Source organism: Petromyzon marinus, chromosome 58 (genome assembly GCF_048934315.1).
Source record: "Petromyzon marinus isolate PM22_M1 ecotype Great Lakes invasive population chromosome 58, UKy_Petmar_22M1.pri1.0, whole genome shotgun sequence".
Lineage (NCBI taxonomy): Eukaryota > Metazoa > Chordata > Hyperoartia > Petromyzontiformes > Petromyzontidae > Petromyzon > Petromyzon marinus.
Window position 1 is genome coordinate 2156711 of NC_133724.1, and position 26074 is coordinate 2182784.

Here is a 26074-nt window from a genome sequence, read left to right on the forward strand (position 1 = left end):
CAACAATACTCACAACGACAATCCCGTAGAGCTGACGGCGAGAGACCGAAATTGTGAAGACGTTCTGGGAAGGGCTGTAGGGTCCCTCGAACTTGGCACGAAACAGCCCGATGCGAGACTCCTTAAATACACCCAAAGGGGTTTTTCTCTCTCTCTCCCCCTCCGTCTAGAAGTCGAGATGACCGTCGATTATTTATTGCTGCAGGATGTCCGCCGCATCGGTGTGGAAGAGTAGACCAACATCGAGAGGTGGGGGGGGGGTGCTCTCTAGAGCCCCCCCCCCCCTCTAGAAGTGGGTTGCCCTTCCACCAGCAATGACGCGAGTGAGCAAATGCAGGGCAGCTCCCATTTGCTTCTCATACATCCAGCGCAGTGTCCATAGGGACGTGACGTAACGAGAAGATCTGCGTCGTGAACAGAAATGTTTATTGAAACATCCAGCAACGTCATGCTTGGTTTCGCTATATCAACAACAACAACCACAGACACCCGACGGCTTTGAATTCACAGTCGGTGTTTTAAAGACGTCGCTCAACAGTGTTTGGACCAGTGGGCCTGTTCAGCCCCTCCGGTGTGCGTGGGAGGGCCCCAGCACAACGTGCCGTTCAATAAACGTCGCCTTCATTCGCAAATATCGAGGCGCTTTACACCATCGACGGTCTCCAGGCAGGGGGATATCCCCACCGACCGCTCTCACCTCGCTCGTCCCTCATACAGCGTCAACCCTCTCCCCTCCAGAACCTTCTATCCTCTATCGCAACAGAAACCAACAACTCTCTCCTCCACGAAAAACAATCCCACTTTGAATCATCCCCAGGCCAATCTCACGCTTAGCTGGCCAGGCCATCAATCGTCAGTGGCTGTTGCGCCCGAATCAAATCGGGATCGCCCTGGAAGAGCGATGACCGAGCGGCTAATGGGCAGATTGATACAATGTGATCCTCTTCGATGTCATTTGCAGATGCACGGACCAATGAACACGTAACGCGATTCTCGGCAACGTACACAACCTCTACGCTACTCCGGTCAGACAAACGGAACGCTGTGGACTGACGAGCGGATCGCCGGGTGTCCCCCGTGCACGTGACCCCGAACCTCTCAAACCCCGCCGTCTTGTCGGTCAAAGCCCCCACGTGTCGAATGATGCGGGGCAACGTCAGTCCGTCGGTCCTCCGACGAGACTTGGGGGGGGGGGGGGGGGACGACTCCCCTGCAAGAGTCAAGGCTCCAATCAGGATGCGCGGCCGCCCCTTGCGTGCACACGCGGGCATCGTCCGCGAGCCTCTTGTAGCCCGATGGTAACGACCGCGATGACCACGAAGTCTCGCCCCCCCCCCCCCCCCCGTCGACGACAGCTCTCCCGCACCACCCCGCCGCCTTTTGCTCCCTGCCGTTTCACCGTCACGGCACCGGCCGTCCAAGGGGACTCGTGGGTTTCATGCGATCTGCCGTGGCCGGCATCGCCTTGCAGGTAAGGCCCCAAGGCCCCCCCCCCACGACCACACCCCCCTTTCTACAACGCGGTGGAATTTGGGCGGCTTTGGTCAGGCACGACTGGGGCGGCCGCCTTCATCGCCACTCATTCCCGACGGTGATGTTGGGCGGCACCGGCGGCGTCTGCGTTGAATCCACGAGCGGAGCGCCGGGTGGCTTAAACGCAGCGAGTTGGCACGGCAGGGGGGCACAGGCGGTGCATCGGCCACTCATCTCAGTCAGTCGACCCGTGGCACCAACTGGGTCTGTCCCGTGACCCTCCTGCCGCCGGGCGTTCGACACAACACGTGCCATTAATGTGCACCTAGCCTGGCACAAGCGCCGTGGTGACGTCACCGCCACCTAGTGGCGAAATGGCGGTTGTCGTCGTGTCCCACGTACGTTGTTTTTGGTTTGTTCTTGGTTGCCCACGGCTCTGACGCAGTGTTCTAAAGGCAAAGACTGTGACTTGGGCCTTCCCTGAACGTCACCCGAAAACACCGCGGCCATTTGTTGTCTGGCTGTAAACGGCGAGTTGTCTGGCCTCGTGTCCTTGACGTTTCCTCTGCACGTGCCAAGGGGGCCGAATTTTGAGAGAGAGGGAAAAAAAATCCCCCAAAGAAGCTCCCCCCGCAGCGTGTGGAGCGAAACGTCGGGACCTAAACGCATCACGCGGTGCAACCCGATAAAAGCATCGGAGAGCGAGCAAGCAGCTTTTTAATAATTCTAGATTTATCCTGCGAAACTAAGTGATGCGCTGCGAGAAAACGTATCCAAGCAGACGTGATTATTCGATCTCTCCGTATAAGATATACGTTTAAAAGGCGGTTGCGTGGGTCAGGGGTCAAGAGCGTTGAGCCGAGAATCACCGAGTGCCTGGGGCTCGAGGTCCTCGTGATGCCAGCCATCACGAGGACTGAACTGCGGTCATCCTCACGGCAGCGGCTTTTTTGGATGGACGTCGAGCAAAGGCGGTGGTCACCGCATCGTCGCGCGGCGCTTTCAGATGCGCTTCTGCGGCCTGTCTGGAACGCTCTTCCCTTCCGACGTTAGGAAGACACGGCAGGAATGCAACTTTTAAATCAGCATCTAGATTGACAAGCTCATGTCCCTAGAACTGCTTTTTGTGTTTAGTTTGTCATCCTTCCCCCGCACCTCCGATGAGCACGGTCGGCTACGTACGGCGCGAAAGAAGTTTTAACATACACACGTACATAGACTCACACAGCCACCCAGAGTTTGTCGCCCTTCCCCCGCACCTCCGATGAGCTTGGTCGGCTACGTACGGCGCGAAAGAAGTTTCAACATCCCGTGAACGTGCACACATGGCCGAGAGAGCGCGACTGGAATAAAACGGAGAACAATTTACAAGAAGACAATGCCGGAAAAGCGTTGGCGCCAGAAGACCGGACCGGCTGATGGATGAAATGCATTCTTAATAATTTTACTTTTCGAGAGAGATTTTCGTTGTTGTCTGTTGCTCCCAATACTTTCCTGGCATAAAATACTGCTCACTTGCACGAGCAAACCTGCCGACTGCACAACGGTGCGACAAACAGCAGCAGCAGCAGCGCAGGTCTGCTCGGATGGTTCAAGACTACAACGAACGACTTCTTCCAGTGCATCACAACAGGAGCGAGTAAACACATTTTTGTTTGAACAAAATATGATTAAAAAAAAAAGCACAGAAAAAGACGGCGAAACTTTGGCAAGAGTGGACTCAGCGGGTCAGGTAAATGTAACCCTTTCGCATTCCGAGACCTCTGCAAGTTGCGGGGTCGTTGTCCCGTTCATCGCCGAGCCTCGTAAAACTGCACGCGGTTCGGTGTAAATTTTTGATTCAGAGAGACGTAGCAGCAGCAGCGCCGTTGACTTCTTCAAAGACGCCGTTGCTCGCCGCAGAGAACTATAGCCACACGACCGGCGCCCTCTTACGATAGCTGGCACCATATCGCACCACACGCCCTCCCGCACGGCCTTGTGGGAGCCTCGGTAAAAGTATTCCGAGCCGACGACATCAAGTTACTCTTATCGGTGACGCCCGCGCGCAACCCCTGCAACGCAAAGGTGCTTGCTCACACCGCCGCCGCTTCCACTCGAGGGAGCTCTATGGAGCGCCTCTCTTCAGAGTTCGTGCGGTTTAACCCACGGTGACCATATACACCTCGTGAGAGGTGGGAGTCCCCCCCCCCCCCACGCTTTAGCTCACCGCACACGCGCACAACTTTCCGGCTCTATTTCATAAGAGGTTGTTTTTGGGTTCGATGGCGTAAATAGAAGAAAAATAATAATATCATAACGAACCCAAGTGGCTTCAGAGATGCCACGTTTGACCTGAAGTTTGGCTTTATTCGTAGTAATTGATGCTGCCGCTGCTGCTGTTGGGAGGCACGGTGTTTGTACCTCAGTGGTGACACCACATCTGTGGGGTTGTTGAGCTCAATAGCCGAGTTGCAGCGAGGGTCCATAACACACGTTTTTTTGGGGTCAGATCGCGTAATATATAATATATAAATGTTGTGTCGCTAAACCCACCACAACCCTACGCAGCCAATTAGTAAGGGTTTGTCACGCAAACTTAACGTGCCAATCCGTTACTAGCACAGCACACCGGTGTTTTCTTGAGTAAACCCACACTTACAATTCGAGTACGACGTTTCGCCAGCAGTTACAACATCAGGCGACAGCCACAGTTGCGTTTACTCAACTGTGGTGGTGCGCCAATTTTATGTCGATGGGTGTGACAGGGATGCGGCGGGGGCAGATTCGAGGAACCTGCGCGGTGGCTTCAGCGGTCGTGCCGGGAGAGGTGGCGTCGAACCGGCGACCTTCTGGATTGCAAGTCCAGTCATGGCCGTGGCAGCAGAATGCCATTAAAAATTGACCAAGCGCTAATAATTATGGCTTAAGTGACCATCTCACACTGGCATAGAGATCAGTTTAGCCGGCCTCTATAAGCCCTATCACTGTATTTTCTTTTATAGCTGTGGCCCTGACTGTTTAAACTACGCGCCGATTACAAATCAATTCTCACACCCGCAATACACGCACTGTATCGTGTGTGTGTGTATTGTATCAGTAGCTTCGTGGGAAGCGCACTGCTCTACGAACCTGGCGACCCGAGTTGGAATCCCGCTCACGGCCAACACCAGTGAAGATTATCTGAACCGTTCCTGGGCCTCCCCCCCTAGGTCGACTCGGCTTCAAATGAGTCCCGGTGTGCTTTTTAAAAAATGCCACTGGCGAGGCAAAGTCGGCCGGGCGTGGTGCTGGCCACCCACCCCCTCGTGTGCTGTGCCGGCCTTCGTAGGTGCTGCTGCTCGCTAACGGCGCTTGCCCCAACAGTCTCGAGGCTATACGGGGGAATCTTTGTCTTGTAGCGACGAGTAATTGAAGCAATTGGCGGGACCCCGGGGTCCCATCACCGCCCCGGGGTGGGGAAAACCGCGTAGCAACACGAGTCTTGTTGCCTTACCGAAAACAAAACTAGCGTCAATCGATTGGCCTCGTCGAGAGCTGCTCGGGGCACTAAGTTTCGTCAAAAGTTGAAAATTTACATAAACACGTTAAATTCACTGCCTGGGGGGCGGGGCTTGCCTTGGCAAAGAAGCTGAGGATCGACGGCTGACCGGAGGGTGTCGTCGCCGCGCGCGACCGCGGCGGACGCCCCCCGGGGCTCGCGTTTGGCCGGTGGGGTGGCGCCCATCGTGTTGATCGCCGCCTGCTGGCGATTGTTGGCGCGAGTCTGGGCGGGCGGCGCGTTGCTGTCGGGATCACGAGTGGGGCGGACTGAAAAATAATAATTATTGACCTGATTTTTGCGGGACCCTGCAAAATGATTCAATTGTTGCATACTAATGGTGGGCAAGGAAATATCTCACCAAGGTGACGCTTTTCTCCAACCGTAGAGAGTTTCTGGACATTTTGACAGCCAATCATGAAACAGAGAGGGGGCTCCCAGTGGCAAACCGGTGAGGCCAACTGAATGCTGTTTCTTACGCTGCCAAGTGCAGTTTTGCTTGACGAGCTTAGCCTCTTCATTTGAACCCCGCCGCCGCTCCCCAAAGTGAACCGAGACAGACTTTACAGGAGACTGACGTGAAGACCTCCTGCAACACAACTGAAGAGAGATCTCTAAGCGACTACTGGCGATGTTGCGGGTGGGGAGGCAGTGGTAACACACAGGTCAAGGAGTTGTGTAGCCGCCGTTATCACGCCACGTTAAACAAAAAAAACAATCTCGAGGCATCCAGACCTCGCGCACAAAAATAAACAACAGGCATTCGTCGCCCTCCCCCCCCCGCCCGCCACCGCCGAGTTAAAGGGGCGACCGCTGGCTGTCATGGAGATCCGCTCGTTATAGGGGTAACCATTCACCAACAAGATTTCCAAGTGAGTGAACGGTCACCCCTGTAGCTACCGGATGTCTACGAGAGCGCACGGTCGCCCAAGCATCTCATCACACCGAAGCAGCCAGGCAGAGTCCCCATCGGCCCGGCCCGCGGCACGTCGAGACGCTACAGCATGCGGCTGATGATGACGAGGCGGCTCGAGTAGACCATATCGGCCACGTAGGCCAGCAGGTTCACGTAGGTGAACACGGTGACCGCCAGCTGCATGTCCCAGTCGCAGCCGCCCACGTTGCGGCAATAGGACGAGGAGCGCCGAGGCTCGCCGTACTTGTCGGAGAAGCAGTAGACGGGCCAGAGCACCGCCGCCGTGATGTAGCTGAGCACGGCCACGAGGCCGCACAGGGCCAGGAAGCGGTCGAAGGGCAGGCAGAGGCGGCCCGTGCTCTGGCACACCGTGAGCAGGATGACGACCGCCACCAGCACGAAGCACACGCAGTACACGGCCAGGCACCACTGCAGCGCCGGGTAGCGCGAGTACAGGTCCGGCCGCTCGGCCAGCACCACGAAGATGAGGCACGCCACGAACGCCTCCAGCACCTGGGCGCGCAACGCGTGGACATGCACGCACGTGTGCGATTTAGCGGAGAGAGAACAACAAAAACACAATGGTTTTAACTGTTATCTTGGCCTTATGAACCCAGGATTACAATTTTTATGAGGCTTTATTAGCCAAGGATTCAAATATATTTTTTGGACCTTAAACATTTTTTTCTGGTCTCATACGACCAACGTTGACATCTTTTGAACCCAGGTTTTAAATGTCGTCTGTGGCCTCACCCAGGTTTAATATCCATCACCCTTAAAAATTTCAAGATTTAATTATGCCCCATGAATTGAGGTTTTATTTCGCCACTTGGTATTAAAAAGGCCAAAATGTACATTCATTATATGGCTTCATAAACTCAGATTTTAATTCTGGCTTCATTAACCCATTTATTTGCCTTAAAACCCCGGGTTTTATGCATCTTACAAAACTTGCGAGGCTGAAAAAAGCTATGGGTTTATATCCGCCGCTATTTAAACCCAGGTTTCAAATCTTACATCTAGAACTTTTAAGCCCAGGTCTTGAATCTAGTTTTACGATTTTAAAGCCAGGTATCATGACGCTCCTCTCGTCCCTCATTTCCATCTGCTGTGGTCTCTTTTTCCCATCTACCTGCCTTGTGCCCCCCCCCCACCCCGGGTCTGTGTGGCGGTGTGGGTACCTCAAGCAGTCCCAACTCCACACAGCGACCCAGACAAATGATTCGGTGCAATTCTACTCCGTGTGCGTGGGTGCGCGCGCGCGTGGCGTTTCTGCCGGGGGCACCTTGAGCAAGCCGGGCACGCTGGCCATGTAGCCGGTGACCTCCCCGGGCCGCGCACGCGTGAGCGCCACCTCGGCGGCGTAGGCGAGGAAGGCGAGGCACGAGAAGACGGTCGCCACGATGGTGAACGTGCGCGGCTCGCAGCTGCCGCACGAGATCTCGCGCAGCCGGTAGACGGGGTGCAGCACGGAGGCGGACAGCAGCAGCAGCGCCGCCAGCATGGCGTACGTGACCGTCAGGTTCTGCCAGGAGATCTGCGCGCAGCCTCGCTGGCCGAGCAGCTCGAGGAGCAGCAGGAGGAGCGAGCAGGCGAAGCAGGCGCACCAGGCGAACATGCAGAAGTCGCCGTAGGCGTGCGCCTTGCCTCCGCTGTGCGCCACGAGGCTGAAGGCGACGCAGGTGAAGGCCACCTGGAGCACGCGCACGACGCCCAGGCGGGACGTCACCGCCTGCGAGTTGAAGACCACGGCGGCCGGAGGCATGGTCGCCCGCTTGCCGCCGCTCCTGTTGAAGTTGTCGAACGGAACCTCTCGCGCCCTCGGCAGCAGGTGGGGCGACGCGGCTTCGGAGACGTGAAAGGGGCTCCCCGCCGAAGGGGATTGTGGGGAGTCGGAGATCACTCGCGGGTGCGTGGGCCGTGTCTCCGTGTCTCCGTGGTCCGAGTAACCAGCGCCGAACACGACCGCGCCCTTCCTGTGTTGCGAGGGCAGTGGCGGAAAAAAAAATGCGCGCAGCAGTCTCAACCGCAAGTCGCAGCCACCGCCCGCGCAAAACACCCACTCACTTCCACTTCTCCTCCCCACCCCCACGGACAGCGCGCACACACACAGCACACACACACAGCGCAAACACCCACTCACTTCCACTTCTCCTCCCCACCCCCACGGACAGCGCGCACACACACAGCACACACACACAGCACACGCGCACACACACACAGCACACACACACACAGCACACACACAGCACAAACACCCACTCACTTCCACTTCTCCTCCCCACCCCCACGGACAGCGCGCACACACACAGTACACACACACAGCACACGCGCACACACACACAGCACACACACACAGCACACACACAGCACACACACAGCACAAACACCCACTCACTTCCACTTCTCCTCCCCACCCCCACGGACAGCGCGCACACACACAGCACACACGCACAGCACACACACAGCGCAAACGCAGCGCAAACACCCACTCACTTCCACTTCTCCTCCCCACCCCCACGGACAGCGCGCACACACACAGCACACGCACACAGCACACGCGCAGCACACACACACAGCACACACACACAGCACACACAGCGCACACACACGGCCCCTCGATAAACAGATTAACAGGCGAATGCACTCACCCACCCCCACTCCACGATTGCATTACAAAGAGACAAAGATCAGCCATGTAGCCTTGTTTACCACGTGGCCTTGTTTACCCCCTTGTTTACCACCGTAGGGGAGCAAGTGCTGTTAGTGAGGACCTTGCTACTAAGGCCGCTACACAACACTCGGGGGGTGGTGTGGCCAACTCAACGCCCGGCCGCCTTCGCCTCCGACGTTTACACTCGGCACCAGGTTTCTAATTTGAGGCCGAGTCGATCTAGGGGAGGGCCCAGGACCGGTTCAGATAATCGTCACTTGGTGTTGGCCGTCAGCGGGAATCGAACTCGGGTCGTCGGGTTCGTAGCGGAGCGGCGCTAACTGCTACGCCACCGCTCGCCACCACACACACAGACAAAGGTCCCCCGTATAGCCTGAACAGACTGTTTGGGGCAAGTGCTGTTAGCGAGTAGCAGCACCTATCAAGACCGGCACGGCACACGAGGGGGTGGGTGGCCAGCCCCACGCCCGACCGCCTTTGTCTCCCCAGTGGCCATGTACTTCATGAGGCTGAGTCGATCTAGGGGAGGGCCCAGGAACGGTTCATAAAATCGTCACCGGTGTTGTCGGCCGTCAGCGGGAATCGAACTCGGGTGGCCAGGTTCGTAGCGGAGCGTCGCGATAACCACGACTACGCTATCGCGTAGTGACACACACACTGACTCACTCACCCACCCACCCTAATACACCACGCACGTACAAAACCACCACCTAACACACACTGACTCACTCACCCACCCTACTAATACACCACGCACGTAGCAAACCACCACCTAAACACACACACACTGACTCACTCACCCACCCTAATACACCACGCACGTAGCAAACCACCACCTAACACACACACACTGACTCACTCACCCACCCACCCTACCAAGCCACCACCTAACACACACATACCACAGCCACACGCTCACCCGTATGAATCACCCTATCTCAACCCACAACCCTGCCAACTCGCACAAACACCGCCCACCCTCCAACCCCCCCCACCACCCCGTAAAGACTCTAACAAGGCTGTCGAAGCATTCGCTATTTGCGAGCACCTATTAACACCGGGTACGGCACACGTGGGTGGCCAGAACCAGCGCCCAGCCGCCTTTGTCTCCACAGTGCCGATGTTCGCACACCGCAGCAGGTCCAGATTGTTTAAGGCCGAGTCGACCTAGGTGGGGGGAGGTAGGCCCAGGGACCAGTTGAGATATTCACCGCCACCGTTATTGGCCGCGAGCGGACACTGGACTCGGGTTGCTCCCATCGCAGCGCGCTCAGCGCCACACCGCGCAAACCCCAAAGACAAAAATCCCCCCCGCATAGCCTGCAACAGGCTGACGGCACCACCAGGGGACGGGGGTCGGCGCGCACGGCGCCCGGCCGCCTTTGTCTCCCCAGTGGCGACGTTTCTGAGCACCGCACCAGACACTCGTTTGAGGCTGAGTCGACCTAGCGGAGGCGCCCCCAGGACCGGTTCAGACAATCGTCACCGGTAGCGCTAACCGCTACGCCGCCGCTCCCCACACTTCACCCGCACACACGAACCCCACGCACCCCAACATGCCATTCTCCATGTCTGTAAACGGTCCCACTATCTCCCCCTCCTCCTCCTGCTCTGCCAACAATAGTCACCAGACACACCATCTCCCCCCCCGCCCCCAGCACGCAAGACGCATCACTCCTCCGCACTCCCCTACCTACCACGAACACCCCCTGCCCCGCCACCACCGCGTTTGGCGAGGTCGTGACACGGCGCGGGCGTTGCCGTTGCAGAGGGAGTTCACCGTTCGAATCCGGCGTCCGCCCTGATGAATACCGGGGCAAGCGCTGTTGGCGAGCGGCACCGACGAAGGCCGGCACGGCACACGAGGGCGTGGGTGAGCGGCACCACGCCCGGCCGCATTTGTCTCCCCTAGTGGCAGTGTTTTTTTTACACACCGCACCAGGTACTCATTTGTTGGACGTGAGCGGGAATCAAACTTGGGTCGCCGGGTTTCGTAGCGTGGGGGGCGCCCACCGCACCGTCGTCAAATTATTACCAATCATCGGTCACAGCCGTCACATGCTCACAGACACACACACACACACTTCCTTCCCCACCCCCCGCAAGCCTCACTTGCTTGGCCTTATGTGGGCTTGAACGCTGGGCACACACACAAACACACCCCCCCCCCGGCCTCCCCCCCCCACAAGTGGCGTGTGGTCTCCACGGTGGCGAACGGGACGTATTTGGCAGCACTCAACCGGTTCGGCATTAACACATTCCAGTGTCTCGTAAGAGGGAGTTCTAAAAATCTGAACGTTAACCGGCGCTCGTCTTTCCGGCCGATTCGCGACATCGCGAAAAAACGATTCTGCCGCCGCCGCCGCAGCCGCCACCACCACCAAAATCACCAAACTCCGCGAGATTTTTCTGACCGGGGTTGCGAATCACGGGAAAATTTAATAATTATTGCAACAAAAAGTACCTTTTTGTTTTATGTATATACAGTGGTACCTCTTGAGATCGAACTTAATTCGTTACAAAACCGTGTTCGAACACCGATTTGTTCAAACACCGAATAAATTTTCCCCATAAGAATGAATTGAAATAGCATTGATTGGTTCCCCACCCAAGGATGCTCCTATTACGGGCCATTTTTACACAAAGTTTACAATATTAAAATACAGTACAGTACATAAAATCGTACAAAAAAACAAGAAACACAGTTATAATTAATAGAATAAATGAACATTGAACTTCGCTTTACCTGTAGTAGGGAGAGTGGATGGCTTGAGTGGAAGTTAACGGAACGATGTTTTTTTGCGGGTCTGCGCACTGGGCGAGAGCTACGCGTGAACTGGGTCATTCAACTTTGTCTCGGTCGCCCTGGCTACGGGTCTCGGCCCACCCAAACCGGTTCTTTCCAGTTGTTCGACCTCCGAATTTTTTGTTCGATGTCCGGGGCAAAAAATGGTCGACAATTTTGTTCGATCACCGAATTGCGTTCCTAAAGAACACCGCACTATGGAAAGATCGCGTTGTCATAAATGACATGTAATATGGGGGGGGGGGGGGGGGGGGGGTAAAGCACAGTCCACGATAGCGCGCGAGATGCGTAATCAAGACTTGAGGCGCGTGGGTAGCATCTAGAAGCATCCAGCAGCATCCCAATGGCTTGCGTGATGATGCTAAGCCGAGGCAGCCGTTACGACCGCTTATTCCTACTTGCGCCGCGACGTAGTTCCGTTCACTTGATCGGTTATACATTCAATTAGCATCCACCGTATAAAAAAAACAATGTGTTCTCCCAATGCTTTCATGACGTACGCAAGAAATTCGCGTTATGAAAGCGACGCAGCGTTATCGAACAGACCGTACTCAGGAGGTAACGTACACATTAAAGACAAGCCGCAGCGGTGCGATTGTGGCCAAGCAAACCAAACTCTCGCCCATGCAGTAAACCACTCTAACCTCCGCTCCTTCAGCGGAGGAATAGCAAAACCACGCAAAACTACCTTCCTGAAGCCCTCTCCGTTGGGGCCCAGCAAGCACATCGAAAATTGACATCTGCCTCCCGGACAGATCGCTGCCATACGCAAGCTTAGAATGGCATAGAGGCCAGATATAATAGGTGGACAAGACGAGTTGCACTTGTTTTTACTTTCCGGGAGGGGGGCGAGGGGGAGGACCTTATGGGAATTACGTCTTAAAAAATATAAACAGGTCTTAAAAAAAAGACTAAAAGCAGCTCTGCATTCGCTCGTGGGTTTCAATAATTAATTTAATCCATAGTGCAGGGAGAGATGCACTGCTCTGGGTGGGGGCCTCGCATCCAACTCAGCTGATGGAGGAAGGAGGGCGGAGGGGGCAAGGGGGAAGTCCCCAAAGTGACCAATTTCATCAAAATGCCCTCACAGCTGCGGTCGACCAAATGGACGGCAAAGAATCGGGACGTTATTTCCTCTCCCTCGTTACAGCCGGGCGATTAGCAGCAGCGACGTTCGATCTGCTTGTGCGCGCGGAGGGTCGGCTCGGCCGGGCCGGCTCCGGGGCGGGCCCGCGGCAACACTGTTGCAAACGAACGTCGTTTCTTTTAGAGGCGTTGCCGGTGGAGTCGTCCCGAGTTTCGGGCATCGCGCCCGACGATGTGGACGGGAGTTCCACGGGCGGGCGGGCGGGCGGGTGGGCGTCGAGGCACGGTTACGTTGAGCGACGGTGGCCAGGGACAACCGGGAGGTTCGCTCGAGGACCCTGGGCAGAATGCCCCCCCCCCTTGGGGGAAGCCACCCTTATTCATCGGCCTTGAAAACACAGGCCCTGCTGTGTTGGGGCCATCTTGTGCGCGAGGTCCAATGCAAATTGCCCCTTTTAACCACCCCCACTCCCCCCATCTCTCATTGGCCTTAATCACGGCTCCTGTAAGAAGGACAAAGATCCCCCCGTGTAGCCTACATGGTGCTGTTAGGGGGGCAAGCAATTAGTCTTGTGCTCGCATATATTTGATAACGGCAACGTGCAGCGTGGTAAAGCGTTGTCACTTGGGTTCGATCCCGATCCCGACCCCTGCTGTATATTTGGAGTTTGCGTCTCTCTCTCTCTCTCCCCGTGGTCGTGCGGAATTTTTCTCCGGGTCCTCCGTTTCCCCCCCCACCCACATTTAGAATCAAGATCACGTGTTTATAGAGTATTTGGCTGCTATACATTCCACACGACGACGATGATGATCCACTTCGTTGAGCCATCATTTGTGGCCAGGTCACGTCTGAAAAAGAACTTCTACATAGCTCAGTGGGCCTTACCTGGTAAAATAAAAAAAATAGTTTAGTTTAAAGCAGGTTTATACACTTCGTCGATTGGCGCGGCTGGCTGTGTACGGTGCGAGAGAAGTTCAACATACACTGTAACCTCTGTGCACTATTGATGTAACCATGACGTTCTGTACGTTCACATGGCAGACCAGTCGCATGTCCGACGCACAACAAGTTTAACACCCATGCACAGGGCAGCTCTGGCGAAGGCAACGGCGGCGGCGGTGAGACAGCGCCACTAATCGCAGCTCACACCGCCGGCAGTGGCCGCTGCAGGCATTTGATCGGCACGACCCGACCCTTGAAATAAAGCATTTGTGAGTTTAAATATTTCATTGATTTGACACGGCCCGAAAGAAGTACCAGAAGGCACGCAATAAGATGGCGCCCAAAGAGCTGCCAGCTACGAATACAGAAGACTCGCAGCACACAGTTCATTTAGCCCTTTTCAATTCCGCCGGCGTGCTACGTCAGAAGCAAACGGGCCACGCGGGAGGGCGCGAGGCACGGTGTTGGCGCCGGCTATCGTACAGTGGCGGCGGCGGTCGCGTCGCTACGGTTCTCTGCGGCGAGCAACGACGCCCTTTGAAAACAACGGCGCTGCTGCTACGCCTCTCTAAATAACATTGATGCCGAGCAGCTCGCTGCGCATTCCGAGATTCGGCGGTGAACGGGGACACCCCGCAGACGTTTCCGAACGCGAGAATGGTTATAAAATTGGCTCTAACTTTTCAATTTGTGCCCCCCCCCCAAATTATGAATGTAATTCTTCCACCAGAATATCCTTTCAATCCTACTAAAATTTTAAACTCACAATGCACATTATCTCGGCATGCCGATGACAGGATTGTGACGAGGCTCCTACAATGACAGCCACCTGCTATTTCCCATCGCAGGGCAACGAACTCTCGTCGATTCGGAAAAAAAACGGACAGCTAACTGCATGAACGGGAACGAGAGAGCGCAGCGCCCCCAAGTGTTTTTGATGAGGCGGCACGTCCACAGGCGCAGGCATGCAGGAAAACCTCACGGGCCCCACGCCCCGACTCATCCGACCCCCGAGGAGCGCCTCCGCCTCAGCCCCTTTCAGGACGGTGCTGCTGCAGCAGCAGCTCCATTGGGACGCTTGAAATTTGGCGCGGCAGGAAAGCGGAAATGCCCGGAGAAAACCCGCCGTGCACGCGCGGCGGGGGGTTGCACCAACCCGAGGCGGATTCACAAACCCACTTTGCTGTACTGCCACATCCTGGCCGGGGGGGGGGGGGTTGAGAGTATCACAAATGCGTGCGATCCACCGCCCGCTGCATCGACGGCGCTGGGTCCCCCGCAGGCGCGCGCCGCGCCGCCCGAGCAATCGTAACGTCATCGGTGGATTTTCCCACTTGCGAAACGTTGGCCCAGACGCCCGTGGCTTCGCGACGTCTCTTCCCCAGATTCAAGGGTCCACCCGCTTGCGCTGCCATCTCCTGGGCACCTCGCAGCGCCGGCCCTGCGATATCCGGTAACCCCACGAAAGTCTACCCGGCCAGTCACGACCACCGCCCACAAAGCCCGCTTAAGCCCCTCCTGAGATTTGGTAGTAATATTGTTCCGGGTTTATAACCACAGCTTGAGGCGTCCCCCCCCCCACCGCCCCGCCCCGCCCGTCGTCCCGGTCGCCGCCGCCGTGCTCCCCCCGGCCCCCCAGGTGTTTTTTGTGCCGGGGGCCGTGGCTGCCGCTCGACTTCAAATTCCTGAATTTCCCGCGGGGAGACCCGCGCTGAGCGAGCACGACTGCCGGGGCCCCCTCCTCGGCTGCCTCTGCCCCACGACCTCGGGTTGTTGTCGGGTTTCCACCTCGCGGCGTGCAACCATCCCGGCGGGGCGTCACCAGAAGGCGGGAACATCTCGCGCAAGTGGAACAAGGTGGGGGGGGGGGCGGACCACGTGTAAACCTGGGGGGCCTTTGAGTCACGTGATATTCGTTGGGCGATAATACGGCATCGTTCAGAACGGTGACAAACTGGGATTTTTTAATGTCCCGAAAGGACCGTGGGGGCCCCGGGATTCCTCTCTCTCCGCTGGATATGCCGAGAAGCCGGTTTCACGCCTTCGTCCGTCCGCTCTCCTGCAATTGACGTCCGCAACGCCCTCGCTTTTCCGCCACCTCCCCCCCCACCCTCCCCCGTGTGCAGGACGCGGCCGCCAGGGTTCTGGCCCCGTGCCGTCCGCGCGCAACTGGGCACGTCCCCCCCCTGCCGCGCTCGCCCCTCTTCACGGGCATCACTCGAGGACCTACAAGGCCCTCGAGTGATGCCACTTCCTCGTGAGGCGTTAACTACCTCGCCTGGTATGCAGGAGGTCGTGGGTTCGATCCCGACCCTGACGCCTGCTGCTGCTGCTGCTGTATATTTGGATTTTTCTCCGGGTCCTCCGATTTTTCTCTCAACATTTAGACTCAACATGGCTTTATAGATTTATTTGGCTGCTGTGAATGTCGACGCGATGATGATAAGCCACTTTGTTGCGCTATCAGTTGCAACAGCCAGGCCGCTCCCGAAAATACAGAGCTACATAGCTCAGTGGGGTCTTTAGGGGCCATCCACTTAGTACGCACGCAAAGATTTGTCAAAACCCTTCCCCACTTCCTGTACGCACTCGTACCTTTTTACACCCCCCCCCACCCCCCACCTGCGTACGAACGCCTGACGCACCCCCCGAATCCTATAGAACGGCCGATATTTAATCCAAGCAGAAACGATCAAGGATTAATAATATTCACGTGTTTAAGCAAGCAGATTGTCCACCGCCAGACTAATTTGAAGGCCAATGTAGACATTATTATCGAGGCTTCACCCCCCGCCCCCCCCCGTTTCCTATGCGTACATTGTCAGTAGACCCCCCATACGCAAGCTACGCATTTGGGTTAACCCCCCCTCCCCCCTGCATGCGTACGTACTAAATGGATGGCCCCTTTCCCGGTAAAATAAAAAATAGCTTACGGTTTAGTTTCATGTTCAACACCTCCATCCCTCCGGTAATCTGGTTCCGGCATCTGCTGGCCGCTGTGCGTGCCAATGTGGGGCCTTCTGCTCTCGATCGGTGACCTGGGCGGCCCCCCTCAAGCTGTGGAGTCCTCGACAATTCTCTCGGCTTATTCGCATCCCCCGCCCTAAAAGATATATCGCTTCTCAAAGACCTTCTTCACTTCCTGAATATATAAATTTTTCGTCACAGAGGGTAACATCTGTGAAAAAAGAGCTTTATAGATCATCGGATTCCTCCAGTATATATATTCCAATTCTGTTTTAAATTTTACATGATGCTTTCAAAGTGTAAATGATTATAGTGGTAAGACACCTTCTGCCCTGTATTTAAAACAAAAATTAGGGGGGTCCATCTTAAAACCCTGTGTGTGCGTGCGCACGTAACCAGATAAGTCTTACTTTTTTGACATTGGGCACAAAGCGTAGAGTGCATCTCATTATCCGGAGAATACAGCAACACCAATGCCTCAGGACAGCTTCTGCCACCTGCTACACAAGAGGTCAATCCTGGGAAAGGTCACGGCAAGGAACGCCACGGGAGCATGATGTTAACTCCCTCGCCTGGTATGCAGGAGGTCGTGGGTTCGATCACAAACCTGACGACGCCTGCTGCTGTACATTTGGAGTTTGCGTCTCTCTCTGTGGTGAGATGTTAACTACCTCGCCTGGTACACAGGAGGTCGTGGGTTCGATCACAAACCTGACGACGCCTGCTGCTGTATATTTGGAGTTTGCGTGTCTCTCTCTCTCCCCGTGGTCGTGTGGATTTTTCTCCAGGTCCTCCGTTTTTTTCGCTCCAAAAATTTCCACATGCTCATGATTAGCCCGTCACTTCGCTGAGCTACCATTTGCGATAGCCAGGGGGTCGCTTCTGGGAAAAAAAAAGAGTTACACAGCTCAGTGGGGCCTTACCTGGTAAAATAAAGCAAAATCGTTTTTAGCAGTTTTCTTTTGACGGCGTGGCGACCCTAGCCGTGACTCCCAGCGCAAGCATCTCGCCAACGCCGCTCCGCCCCTGGCTCGCCGGGCCTCGGCGCCAGCCCTGCGCGATTTATCGCCGAATATTTCTCACCCGGCGGCTACGAGCGCAGCGGCGGAAATTACCGACGATGCCGAGTTTGTGAGCTTTGCGCAAGCGCGCAGGCAGGCGCCATTTTCTATCTCATTCCGCCTTCTCCCCCACCCTGCCCCCACCTCCTCTCTCCCGTTTTTATGACATTAATATTTTTCCCACAAACGGCCGCCCCCCCCACCCCTCCGCCGCCGAATCGACGGGAAATCGCGGTCTTCAGAGGACTCGGGGCGCGTGGATTACGAATACGGTACATTTACATTTTAATGGCGTACAAGGAGAAGCAAGGCGGCCTCCAACTGTGCTGGGATTTTGGCGAGGCCTCGCATCGCTTTGTAGCGCCGATGGCGGTCTTTCGGCGCGGCGGAAGCGAGCCGAGACGCGGAGGAGACTCGACCGCGCTTCGCGAGCGCGGCGCATCTGACGCCAGATGCTCCCCGGAACGTTTCCCCCGCTGCTGGCGATGTGGGCCCCGCCGAGAGATGGGAACCCTGGCCCACGCGCGCGGATCCGCGCCGGCCGCAGCAGCCGACGAGTCTCAAGAGCGGCGACTCGGGGAGGAAGGGGAGCGGCGAGGGGTGGAGGGGGGGGCTGAGTTACATTTTTTAATTTGTTTTTTTTCCGAGTCGTACGCCGCTTCGGATTTCTCGCCGACGCGGCGAAACTGCGGACGAGCCCCGGAGGTCCCTGCGGCCTGCAGAGAGGGCCCTGCGCGAACTCTGCCCCGTGGCCATCAACGGGCAGCGGTCTTAAGATGAGGCGGTGGGGGAGCGCGGTGACGTCACCGTCGCGCACGTCTCATTACCTGATGTTGCTCGGTTTTTTCCCCGCGGGGGGGGGGGGGGGGTGGCGGTGTGATATTAATGAACGCAATGGAAAATGTTAACGTTGCGGGCCGCTCGTCTGCAGGCATCTCGCGGAGGGCCTCGGTTTGGCTTTGGGGTCTGGCAAAGCCGGATTTGTTAATGTGGCGGTGGTGCGGGAGTCCCGAAGAGCGGCGTGAAAAAATGAAAGGGGGGAGATAAAAAAACATCCCCCCCCCCCCGCCACTAAATTAAAAGCGTGGGCCCCCTGCCAGCGGAGGGACGAGGAATATCGATCATCCGCAAAGTGTCTGCCAGGCACACATGAAAACAATGCGGCCTCAAGGGCAGCAGCAGCAGCAGGGGAGGCCGGATGAGCGAGAGGGGGCGAAGAGGGGGCGGCTGTGGATGAGAGCTCACAGAAGAGGTGGGTGACCATGCGCGGTACACAGGTGTGCACCCAGCACACCCAACAGTCACACCCAGCACACCAAACAGTCACACCCAGCACACCAGTCACACCCAACAGTCACACCCAGCACACCCAACAGTCACACCCAGCACACCAGTCACACCCAGCACACCAGTCACACCCAGCACACCAGTCACACCCAGCACACCAAACAGTCACACCCAGCACACCAGTCACACCCAACAGTCACACCCAGCACACCGAACAGTCACACCCAGCACACCAAACAGTCACACCCAGCACACCAAACAGTCACACCCAGCACACCCAACAGTCACACCCAGCACACCGAACAGGCACACCCAGCACACCCAACAGTCACACCCAGCACACCCAACAGTCACACCCAGCACACCCAGCACACCCAACAGTCACACCCAGCACACCAAACAGGCACACCCAGCACACCCAACAGTCACACCCAGCACACCCAACAGGCACACCCAGCACACCCAACAGTCACACCCAGCACACCAAACAGTCACACCCAGCACACCCAACAGTCACACCCAGCACACCAAACAGTCACATCCAGCACACCAGTCACACCCAACACACCAGTCACACCCAGCACACCAGTCACACCCAGCACACCAGTCACACCCAGCACACCAAACAGTCACACCCAGCACACCAAACAGTCACACCCAGCACACCAGTCACACCCAACAGTCACACCCAGCACACCGAACAGTCACACCCAGCACACCAAACAGTCACACCCAGCACACCAAACAGTCACACCCAGCACACCCAACAGTCACACCCAGCACACCGAACAGGCACACCCAGCACACCCAACAGTCACACCCAGCACACCCAACAGTCACACCCAGCACACCCAGCACACCCAACAGTCACACCCAGCACACCAAACAGGCACACCCAGCACACCCAACAGTCACACCCAGCACACCCAACAGGCACACCCAGCACACCCAACAGTCACACCCAGCACACCAAACAGTCACACCCAGCACACCCAACAGTCACACCCAGCACACCAAACAGTCACATCCAGCACACCAGTCACACCCAACACACCAGTCACACCCAGCACACCAGTCACACCCAGCACACCAGTCACACCCAACACACCAGTCACACCCAGCACACCAGTCACACCCAACAGTCACACCCAGCACACCGAACAGTCACACCCAGCACACCAAACAGTCACACCCAGCACACCCAACAGGCACACCCAGCACACCAAACAGGCACACCCAGCACACCAAACAGTCACACCCAGCACACCAAACAGTTACACCCAGCACACCAAACAGTCACACCCAGCACACCAAACAGTCACACCCAGCACACCCAACAGTCACACCCAGCACACCCAACAGTCACACCCAGCACCCCAACAGTCACACCCAGCACACCAGTCACACCCAGCACACCCAACAGGCACACCCAGCACACCGAACAGTCACACCCAACACACCCAACAGTCACACCCAACACACCAGTCACACCCAGCACACCAGTCACACCCAACAGTCACACCCAGCACACCGAACAGTCACACCCAGCACACCAAACAGTCACACCCAACACACCGAACAGTCACACCCAACACACCCAACAGTCACCCAACAGTCACACCCAACACACCCAACAGTCACACCCAGCAAACCGAACAGTCACACCCAGCACACCGAACAGTCACACCCAGCACACCGAACAGTCACACACAGCACACCCAACAGTCACACCCAACACACCGAACAGTCACACCCAGCACACCAAACAGTCACACCCAGCACACCAAACAGTCACATCCAGCACACCAGTCACACCCAACACACCAGTCACACCCAGCACACCAAACAGTCACACCCAGCACACCAGTCACACCCAACAGTCACACCCAGCACACCGAACAGTCACACCCAGCACTCCAAACAGTCACACCCAGCACACCAAACAGTCACACCCAGCACACCCAACAGTCACACCCAGCACACCCAACAGTCACACCCAGCACACCCAACAGTCACACCCAGCACACCAGTCACACTCAGCACACCAAACAGTCACACCCAGCACACCCAACAGTCACACCCAGCACACCCAACAGTCACACCCAGCACACCAGTCACACCCAGCACACCCAACAGGCACACCCAGCACACCGAACAGTCACACCCAACACACCCAACAGTCACACCCAACACACCAGTCACACCCAGCACACCAGTCACACCCAACAGTCACACCCAGCACACCGAACAGTCACACCCAGCACACCAGTCACACCCAGCACACCCAACAGGCACACCCAACACACCGAACAGTCACACCCAACACACCCAACAGTCACACCCAACAGTCACACCCAACACACCCAACAGTCACACCCAGCACACCGAACAGTCACACCCAGCACACCGAACAGTCACACCCAACAGTCACACCCAGCACACCAAACAGTCACACCCAGCACACCAGTCACACCCAACACACCGAACAGTCACACCCAACACACCAAACAGTCACATCCAGCACACCAGTCACACCCAACACACCGAAGTCACACCCAACACACCAGTCACACCCAGCACACCGAACAGTCACACCCAACACACCGAACAGTCACACCCAGCACACCATAGTCACACCCAGCACACCCAACAGTCACACCCAGCACACCAAACAGTCACACCCAGCACACCCAACAGTCACACCCAGCACACCAAACAGTCACACCGAGCACACCCAACAGGCACACCCAACACACCCAACAGTCACACCCAGCACACCAAACAGTCACACCCAGCACACCAGTCACACCCAGCACACCAAACAGTCACACCCAGCACACCCAACAGTCACACCCAGCACACCAGTCACACCCAGCACACCAAACAGTCACACCCAGCACACCAAACAGTCACACCCAGCACACCAAACAGTCACACCCAGCACACCAAACAGTCACACCCAACACACCGAACAGGCACACCCAGCACACCCAACAGTCACACCCAGCACACCCAACAGTCACACCCAGCACACCCAGCACACCAGTCACACCCAACACACCAAACAGTCACACGCAGCACACCAAACAGTCACACCCAGCACACCAAACAGTCACACCCAGCACACCAAACAGTCACACCCAGCACACCAGTCACACCCAGCACACCCAACAGTCACACCCAGCACACCAGTCACACCCAACACACCCAACAGTCACACCCAGCACACCAAACAGTCACACCCAGCACACCAGTCACACCCAGCACACCAAACAGTCACACCCAGCACACCAGTCACACCCAGCACACCAAACAGTCACACCCAGCACACCAAACAGTCACACCCAGCACACCAAACAGTCACACCCAGCACACCAAACAGTCACACCCAACACACCGAACAGGCACACCCAGCACACCCAACAGTCACACCCAGCACACCCAACAGTCACACCCAGCACACCCAGCACACCAGTCACACCCAACACACCAAACAGTCACACGCAGCACACCAAACAGTCACACCCAGCACACCAAACAGTCACACCCAGCACACCAAACAGTCACACCCAGCACACCAGTCACACCCAGCACACCCAACAGTCACACCCAGCACACCAGTCACACCCAACACACCAAACAGTCACACCCAGCACACCAAACAGTCACACCCAGCACACTGAAGTCACACCCAGCACACCAAACAGTCACACCCAGCACACCCAACAGTCACACCCAGCACACCAAACAGTCACACCCAGCACACCAGTCACACCCAGCACACCCAACAGTCACACCCAGCACACCCAACAGGCACACCCAGCACACTGAACAGTCACACCCAGCACACCAGTCACACCCAACACACCAGTCACACCCAGCACACCAAACAGGCACACCCAGACGCTAATTAATTATTTAAGGCGAGCTCAGAGGTGCACTGCATACTGGGTAATTTGTCACGCTAACAGGAATTAAGGACGAGCAGGTGGAGTGAAGGAGGACCAGGTGGAGTGAGCAAGGTGGAGTTAAGGACGAGGTGGGAGGATGAGCAGGTGGAGTGAAGGATGAGCAGGTGGAGTGAAGGATGAGCAGGTGGACTGAAGGACCAGATGGAGTGAAGGACCAGGTGGAGTGAAGGACCAGGTGGAGTGAAGGACCAGGTGGAGTGAAGGATGAGCAGGTGGAGTGAGTAAGGTGGAGTTAAGGACGAGGTGGGAGGATGAGCAGGTGGAGTGAAGGACGAGGTGGGAGGATGAGCAGGTGGAGTGAAGGACCAGGTGGAGTGAAGGATGAGCAGGTGGAGTGAGCAAGGTGGAGTTAAGGACGAGGTGGGAGGATGAGCAGGTGGAGTGAAGGACGAGGTGGGAGGATGAGCAGGTGGAGTGAAGGACCAGGTGGAGTGAAGGACCAGGTGGAGTGAAGGACCAGGTGGAGTGAAGGATGAGCAGGTGGACTGAAGGACCAGGTGGAGTGAAGGACGAGCAGGTGGAGTGAAGGACCAGGTGGAGTGAAGGAGGAGCAGGTGGAGTGGAACGCTGGCCGAGTCGGCTGTCTGGAATCCCCCGTTCGTTCATTGTCTCAACGTCGCTGCTTTGATTTCCTTCCCCTCGGAATTTGTTTCATGGTTCCCTTCAAACGGAAGGGAACAAGCGAGAGACTTAATTGGCTCTGCGGCAACACACGAGACGCGCGAATGCCGTGAGCCGTGTTCGGTGTGAGCAGTGTGGTGTGTGTGTGAGTGGTGTGTGAGCAATGTGGTGTGGTGTGTGTGTGAGAGTGGTGTGTGTGAGAGTGGTGTGTGGTGTGTGAGTGGTGTGTGTGTGGTGTGAGCAGTGTGTGGTGTGTGTGAGAGTGGTGTGTGTGTGGTGTGTGTGTTGTGTGAGCAATGTGGTGTGTGTGAGTGGTGTGTGAGTGGTGTGTGAGCGGTGTGTGGTGTGTGTGAGTGGTGTGTGAGTGGTGTGAGAGTGGTGTGTGTGAGTGGTGTGAGTGGTGTGTGTGTGGTGTGTGTGAGTGGTGTGTGTGAGTGGTATGAGTGGTGTGTGCGGTGTGAGCAGTGTGTGGTGTGTGAGTGGTGTGAGTGAGTGTTGTGAGTGGTGTGTGAGTGGTGTGTGTGTGGTGTGTGAGTGGTGTGTGTGTGTGGTGTGTGTGTGTGGTGTGTGAGCGGTGTGTGTGAGCGGTGTGTGTGAGCGGTGTGTGTGAGCGGTGTGTATGAGTGGTGTGTGTGTGAGAGTGGTGTGTGAGTAGTGTGAGCAGTGTGTGTGAGTGGTGTGTGAGTGGATGTGTGAGTGGTGTGTGAGTGGTGTGTGTGTGAGAGTGGTGTGTGTGTGAGAGTGGTGTGTGTGAGTGGTGTGAGCGGTGTGAGCGGTGTGTGTGAGTGGTGTGAGTGGTGTGTGAGTGGTGTGAGTGGTGTGTGAGTAGTGTTGTGTGTGAGCAGTGCCGTGTGCTCGAGAGAGCTCCGTACTCAATCCACATGGTGCTTACCACACCAAGCCCATGAGTCAAGCGTGGCAGTGGGGGACTAGTCGTCAGGGCCGCATTATCCAATAGGCCATAGTGGGCCAGTGGGACTATGGCCTAGGGCCTTCCCACGAACCCACTCACCAATTCACTCACCAACCTACTCACCCATTCACTCACCAACCCACTCACCAATTCACTCACCAACCCACTCACTCACCAACCCACTCACCAATTCACTCACCAACCCACTCACCAACCCACTCACCCATTCACTCACCAACCCACTCAGCCATTCACTCACCAACCCACTCACCCATTCACTCACCAACCCACTCAGCCATTCACTCACCAACCCACTCACCCATTCACTCACCAACCCACTCACCCATTCATTCACCAACCCACTCACCAACCCACTCAGCCATTCACTCACCAACCCACTCACCCATTCACTCACCAACCCACTCACCCACCCACCCATTCACTCACTCACCCATCCATCCACTCACTCACCCACCCATCCATCCACTCACTCACCCACCCATCCACTCACCCAATCACTCACCCATCCACTCACCCATCCACTCACCCAATCACTCACCCACTCACTCACCCACCCACCCACTCACCCACCTAATCACCAGGCCCGTATTATCAAAAAGGGCACAGTTGGCACAGTGTCTCGGGCCTACTCACCCACCGACTCATTGAAACCGAGACAGGGCGATCGAGAAGGCTGCTGCTGTCTCTGGCGTAGGCCATAAGCATCAAAGACCATGCGTAGTATGGGTGGTTATAAACCTGGCCTCCCCCCTCCCTCTCTAGGATCGCCACAGAAAATAAAAAAGCATTAAGTCCATCAGCTAATGGCCCTCTCACGATTCCCATCATCATCACGCACCTCGCATGCGGTTACATTTACGGTAATTTGAACACGCGATCCATCATAAAGCGATATATGACCAACATTTACCCTGATTTAACCCGATAAATCCCCAATGTATATATATACACATTTAAATGATGTAAACAACTTCATGTAACTATCCGACGCGGATTATTAAATGCGAACGAAACTACAATTCGCAAATGCTACGTAAACTAATAATTAGTGCACAACAATCGCAACGCCGTTGCATTACTGCAACAAGGCCTCACTCGGGCTCTGCCACGTGCAAGAAAGCCTAGGCCCCGATGGACATCCATCAGAAATCGTCATTCCACAACAGCGTTGTTGAATCTGCGCCATGAAAAGTCGAATTTAACACGCAGGCTTTTGATGTTAAGAATGAATGGTTTAGTGAACCGTGTCGGGTATAGAACCCGTAACGACGTCCCGCTGATATCGCCACGTGCAGTAGCAAATGTTGCAGGTTTCTACGTTGCTGTATAAAACTAAACATCGTTACCCAAAGTCCACGACAAATAAACATTTTGGCTTCACCGACTCCGCGGTTACGCCGTAGAAGCCCCCGCGTGTGATGATGCGTCCTCACGGATGTCGTCGGATTCGAACCCAAATATCCGGGCTTCGCGTGCACAACGTCCTCGCCTCCCGGCACACCACGTGACTCCGGGTTGCGAGCCCACGTGTCCGTCTGGCACAGCACGTGACTCCGGGTTGCGAGCCCACGTGTCCGTCCGGCAGAGCACGTGACTCCGGGTTGCGCGTAACACGTGTCCGTCCGGCACAGCACGTGACTCCGGGTTGCGAGCCCACGTGTCCGTCTGGCAGAGCACGTGACTCCGGGTTGCGAGCCCACGTGTCTGTCTGGCACACCACGTGACTATGGCTTGTGAGCCCACGTGTCCGTCTGGCACACCACGTGACTCCTGGTTGAGAGCCCACGTTCAGTAGTTTAGTTTAATAGCGAGCGA

At 56.3% G+C, this 26074-nt stretch overlaps 1 protein-coding gene across 3 annotated transcripts; it reads right to left on the reverse strand.

Annotated features, from left to right (window-relative positions):
* Positions 1 to 409: 409 nt before the first annotated feature.
* LOC116955114 (myeloid-associated differentiation marker homolog) lies at positions 410 to 25940 on the reverse strand. 3 transcript variants are annotated; one of them, XM_032976105.2, is made up of 3 exons: positions 25693 to 25940; positions 7195 to 7885; positions 410 to 6422 (listed from the first exon to the last, which is right to left on the reverse strand). In XM_032976105.2, exons 2-3 carry the CDS (start codon positions 7672 to 7674, stop codon positions 5991 to 5993), a joined length of 912 nt encoding a protein of 303 aa, XP_032831996.1. In that variant the 5' UTR covers positions 7675 to 7885; positions 25693 to 25940; the 3' UTR covers positions 410 to 5990. The 3 variants fall into 3 exon arrangements, with proteins under 3 accessions (XP_032831996.1, XP_075908963.1, XP_075908962.1); XM_076052848.1 differs by lacking the exon at positions 25693 to 25940 and adding an exon at positions 25606 to 25672; XM_076052847.1 differs by lacking the exon at positions 25693 to 25940 and adding an exon at positions 7977 to 7993.
* Between the last annotated feature and the right edge of the window lie 134 nt (positions 25941 to 26074).